Genomic DNA, 6000 nt, shown 5'->3' with positions numbered 1-6000 from the left:
TATAGTTGGCATTCTCAATGACAAACATGGATTCAAGATAAGAGAGAGAGAGAGAGAGCGAATGAATCATACAAGGTAGCTCTGTTCATACTACAAAAAGAAGTTACTACCTTGAAGCTATATCAAGTGCATGCTAGAAGATTAACTATTGTCTTTTGACATTGGATGAGTCCCATAGTCCGCATGTAAATTTTCTTATACAAAGTAAGATACGTAAATGTCCCAAAATTCCATGTTAGGAGTCATCTTCAAGCAAAAAAGCACCACATGCACACAAAAAAGAGAGGTTATGTGAGATTCAAAACAACTTTTTAAATATCTCAAACATGTATAAAGAGAATGGTAAGACTCAATTCCTTAAGGAGATGAAGAAGCCAATCAATGAGCAAGTCCACACATGCAAAATACATAATTTGAAAGCTCGATCATAAGTAATAGTTACATAAGTATACTTAAAAATAACATGCATGTAAATATAACAAAATATAGAGCATTAAAAACTTTACAAATTAAGGTTGAGGAGAACCATAGATATGCCTTGATGTGTTGCAAATTTTCCATGCTTTAATTGCTCCAGTAAAGTCCATTTTTGGTAGTGTACTGCCCTCAATGGAAATCATAATTAAAGCTTCCATACGTGTTGTATGTGGCTAATTTCTATTGCATGTCTTGATTAGGTTTTGAATGGAAAAGCCTCTTTCACAAATAGCAGTGCTTGAACACTGCAATAATGCAATTTGACTAAGCTTGAATAAGTTTTAATAATTCTCGCATAGCACTGGATTGAAGCTAATTCGAGTCCAAGTATATTTTAAAGCCAGATTTTTCCAATCCAAGGAACCTTGAACTTTGAAAATTGGAAATTCCCTCCTCAAGCTCATACCATAAATCATGCCTTTGTATACATGACTATCAAATGTTATAGGAGATGCATAAAATTCAATCAAGGCATTCACTTCTTCAATCTCATACATCTTAAAAAGGTTGTCCAATGGGGAAGGAAGAGGGACATAATATGTTTAAGTTCTTCAAGATGGAGTTGTCTTCAAACCTCTCTCTCAAAGCACCCAACAATTGAGAGCAATACTCTTTTCAAAAAGTAAGAGCAATATGCAAATCAATCCCTATCGCACATCTTTGTAGCTTCATAGCATGAAAACAATCACCTTTTAAAATGGCCTCAAAGATGCCAAGTGGCTGGTCTTATAGCCATAATCAGGAATAATATGATATCCTTTACTATCATGATTCCAAGCATTAACATCCACAAATGGATCAATAATAAACTCTAACTCAATGGTCCCAATAGTAGCATTAATAATACTAGGAATGGTTGTGACATCCACAAAATCGCTTTGAAATGTGCAGCTCAGATGTGATACATGTTCCAACAAACCAGCAAGAAAATGCACACTATAAACAAACTCAAAGCATGATACCTGCTCATAAAGAGGTGGATTTTGAACTTGCAAAAATTCCAAAAGTGGCTCAAAAACCTCACAAATGGTTTGAAGAACTTTGTGCCGGCTTAGCCATCCGATCTTATGAATGTTGTTTACATGAAGTGTAGACCAATTTCATTAAGAATCATATCTACTTTGCATGCATAATCACTTCCCCTCATTGCATCGCATACACATAGATGCACTCAATGTGCAACACAATGTATTGCAGTAAGAAATGGACTACCTTTCTTTAACATAGTAGCAAGGCCATTTTCTTTTCCCACCATTACTGATGCACCATCTGATCCAAAACTAACAATCTTTGACACATCAGCTCCATGTTTTACAAATTTTTTTGAAAGCAATGTATACAACCCTTTTGCTGACTTGTCATATACTTTTAGCAAATGAAGAAAAGAAACATGTGGCTCATGTCTCCACATGTAGCTGACATACATAATCATATGCGAAGTAGCTGAGACATCTGTAGACTCATCTATATATAGCCCAAAGAAAGAAGATTGTTTTATCTTGTCAATAATATTATTTTTCATAGAGTCAGCAATAAAAGACACAAACATGGCTGCAACCTTGTCGTTGTTAATACGTGTATTTTGGAATATTTTCAAAACCACAACAACGTAATAGTTCCAATTGTGGAGCAAATTTCAAAAAGACATATTATGATTTGCAATGAAATAAGCTACTCTAAACAGACATAGCACACTATCATTTGCATTATCTTGCTGCCTTTGTAACCCATTTTCGAATGCCTTTTGATTGTGTCATGCACATAAGCTGCAAACTTATGTGCCTTGGAGTCTGCATGCTGCTTTATTGCACTAAGTTGAATATTAATGGACCCGATAGTGCCATACTCACTTTTACACTTCTTATGATTTTTGCATATGTTACAAAACACTCTTCCTAGTGATTTGTCAAATTATGCCCACTCAAAGAGAAATGCCCAAGATTCATTCCATGTACGCATTGCCTTTTTAATATGAATTGCCTCTTCCTCACCCACATTTTTATGCAATACATGCATCTACCTTCGAGGTACTACCATTGCTTTCAACATTCAAGTGCATAGAGTTTTCTACTTTCATTGATGTAAAGCTTGGTATAGTTAAGAGTGATGTTTGCCTTTGCTTGTTTTTTTGCTGAGTATCTTTCATTTTTTGCAATTAAACAAAAGAAAATTAAGATTGCCATTATTTTTATCTCAAACTTTATCCCGTCAGTATTAAGGCCTCCTCATAAGATCATTGGAGACAGTTGCAAAGATTAATTGATAATTAGCAACATTTTCATCCATTCATCCATCCATGCCCCTAATGGAATCAGCAATGCTTTCAGGCAAAAGATTGTGCACAATGGGTAATTCCAACTTTACTTGTATTCAAGGAATTCATTGTGTAAATTTCATGGTGATAAGTGGTGCAAGGCCCCCCCCCCCCCCCCCCCCCCCCCCCCCCACACACACACACACACACACACACACACACACACACACACACACACACACACACACACACACACACACACACACACACACACACACACACACACACACACACACACACACACACACACACACACACACACACACACACACACATTCCCACCTTGGTGAATCTCAGATTTAGTTTGCAACCATTCTACTCTAATTTTGGATCATGAGATGTTAAGACTCCAAATCCATGGATGTAAGCTGGTTGTACAAGTGGGGCCTTTGTTGCCATAGCTAGATTTAGAGATGCCGACCTTTCATTTGGCTTATTATAATAATAGGAAAAAGGAAGATAAAAAAAAAATCAAAATTCTAATTTGTTGTTGTTTTGAACCAAAAACTCTACAGTGCTGCAACCTGTGATTTTGTTAAAATTTGTACCATTAAAAAACAATCACCTATCATCACCTAAAAATCAATACTATCTTTCTAGTAACATATTAGCTAAACAATGCTTAATAACACTATTATCTAAACAATGCTTTCCACTTTAGTAATACTATCTTTTCTTTCTCGTCACGTTCTTTTTGGCACAAGATTGACAAGCTTGCTTACTCAATCATTAGCCACCTAGAGGAAGTGCTAGAGAAGGAGGTGTGCCGATAGAGGGATAGAAGGAGGGTGAGCCACGAGATGGAGAGCGAGATGGAGGGGGAGCCACGGCCCATAGGGCGAGATGGAGGGGAGAGGGAGTTGAGATGGAGGGGGAGGGGGACTCCCACAGGTTACAAAGAAGAAGATGGAGGGCGAGATGGAGGGGGAGTCTTTTCAAGACTCAAAGAAAGTGTGTGAAAGGAATTGCACTGTCACCTGGTTGTCAATTGTTAATTTAATAATTTAATAATTAAATTTTGTAAATTGTGCATGCTAATTTATGTTCCAATTTCAAAGTCATGAGCCATGACTCATTAAATAAATTAAATTCTATGTAGTTTCTAGTCACATTAACTCATGAGTTATGCCTCATAATTATATATTAAATAAAATAAAAATAATTTAAAAAATATAATTATAATATTTATCATTTAAATAAGTTTTAAAAATATAATATCAAGTCAAAAAATGTATATTTTATAATTTTTTCATTTATTTATTATTTTAAATATTATTTTACGTGCAAATAATGTTTGTCCTCTTTTTTATGAAATTTACTAAACCTTTTACTTATATTTTTAAAGGTGATTTTTATAAAATTGCAATTCATTTTACATTAAACCTCGATTTTTCATGAACACTACTTTGAATATAGGCCATAGGTTTTTCCTGACAGTTTGGGTTCTAACTTCTAAAGTCAAGGGGGAAAATGCAGAGCTCTAAGGGACTGGCACATCAATTTGCATACATACATATCTCTCTGTTTGTCTGTCTGTCTCTCTCTCTCTCCCCCCCCCCCCCCCCCCCCCCCCAATACATACATACATACATATATATATATATCTCTCTCTCTCTCTCTCTCTCTCTCTCTCTCTCTCCCCCCCTTCCCCCAAAACAAAAAAGACCCATTCCCCTTGAAGCTTTGGAGGTGGGCCATATGATCATCATAATTTATTATATCTATTTGTAGAAAATTTATAGCCAACAACACTTTTGCCACATAATGCATGGTGTAAGGTGCAAAGTGCGCACTATTTTTGTGAAGCCGCACTTTTCATAGCGGAGGTGCTAAGCCATGCACCAAAACGACGCATTTTAAATAGCTATAACTTGAAAAGGTAAGTACAAACTCCAAATAATACTTCTGTCTCATGAGCGTGGTTGGTCTGTCCGGATGGTTGGTCTATCCAAGCATCCCTTTTTCTCCAGAGTCCACACTTTGCAAGGGCGGCATAGCCTCGCGAGATTCGCAATGATGCCCGGGCCGGTGGCCAGGAGTTTACCAAGTAGAAATCCACTCGCACGGAAATATCGAACAAGTGCGCTCGCTATTCCCAACAGAAACGCTTCAAAATTACTTTTATCATGACAGACCAGCGATTGAGGCGCCTCTGCCTGATTCGACTGCGGCTCCCTCTGCTGGCCTATGTTTGGATCCTCGTCGCCTTTTAGCTCTCTGATTCCAGGTACGTTCTGGCATCTATATAATGATTCGATCTAAGCGCTCGCGCACGCGCGCACAGAGAGAGAGAGAGAGAGAGAGAGAGAGAGAGAGAGAGAGAGAGTGTGTGTGTGTGTGTGTGTGTGTGTGTGTGTGTGTGTGTGAGTGAGTGTGTGTGTGTGTGTTTTCAGATCATATGCTTGTGTTTTCAGAGCATACGTTCTGGATACTGAAAACAAAGACAGAACATCAGAAGTATACCATCAAGTGATCCTCTTTGCTGGTACTTTATGGATAAGCCCAATGGGATACTGCCGGTGTCAACAGCAAGTGGTTTGGGAAAGGGTGATGTTTTCGTGAAATCTCCGATGACTACGAGAGGAATTACTGCTGCTTTGGCTTACATGGGTTGTGCAGGTATTTCATGAAGTCTTTAGCGTTTCTTCAATTTTGGCCCCCCAAGAAGCATACAAAGATTGGTATCAATATAAAAGCTCTTTGCTAGTTTCTTGGTAACTATGTGGATGTGCAGTAGAGACAGAGTTGTTTCAGTCGAGATCTGGTATCTTTATGAACTTTCTTTGCCAATTTTTTTTGTGTCAATACGCAACTGAAGATAATAATCTTGCTCAAGAGCCTAGAAAGCAACATCAGGTCCACGAGGCAAATGGAGATAGCACAATGATGCCTGATAGTTAAAATGCTAAATGCTCTGTAGGCCTTGGCATCCTATGTACAAGGGGTACTAGTAGCAGATGCTAATTATGCTCCTTTCACCTGGTTAGCCTCCTCCAATGTTAACCACCTATTTCATTTCTCTAGGGTTGCAGGCAGAGGGATAGAGAGAGACATTTCCAAAGTTCCTTAATCCATCGGCTTTTGACATAATCCCCAATTTCAAATTGCAATTGCCCTCAGCCAAAAGGGCTGCAAGTTTGGCTGCAATGCTTTTGATCTTGTGATCATACAAAAATAGCATGCATATGCATATCGAGAACATTCAATAT

General features: G+C 37.8%; 1 protein-coding gene across 4 annotated transcripts in view; it reads left to right on the top strand.

Moving 5' to 3' along the window:
- The first annotated feature begins 4731 nt into the window (after positions 1-4731).
- LOC148028759 (Nucleotide/sugar transporter family protein) overlaps positions 4732-6000 on the top strand; it is a 71039-nt gene continuing 69770 nt past the window's right edge. The window contains exons 1-2 of one of the 4 annotated variants that reach the window (XM_087687549.1): positions 4732-5018; positions 5206-5410. In XM_087687549.1, coding sequence (XP_087543675.1) covers positions 5284-5410 — 127 coding nt within the window. In that variant the 5' untranslated portion in view covers positions 4732-5018; positions 5206-5283. The remainder of the gene's footprint in view (positions 5019-5205; positions 5411-6000) is intronic. The other 3 variants (XM_087687547.1, XM_087687548.1, XM_087687546.1) reach the window with 3 other exon arrangements.

This window comes from Lygodium microphyllum, chromosome 11 (genome assembly GCF_053477565.2).
Source record: "Lygodium microphyllum isolate KBCC chromosome 11, Lygodium_microphyllum_v1.1.10, whole genome shotgun sequence".
NCBI lineage: Eukaryota > Viridiplantae > Streptophyta > Polypodiopsida > Schizaeales > Lygodiaceae > Lygodium > Lygodium microphyllum.
Note: the sequence above shows the minus strand (reverse complement) of the source record. Positions and strands in the feature narration are given on the sequence as shown.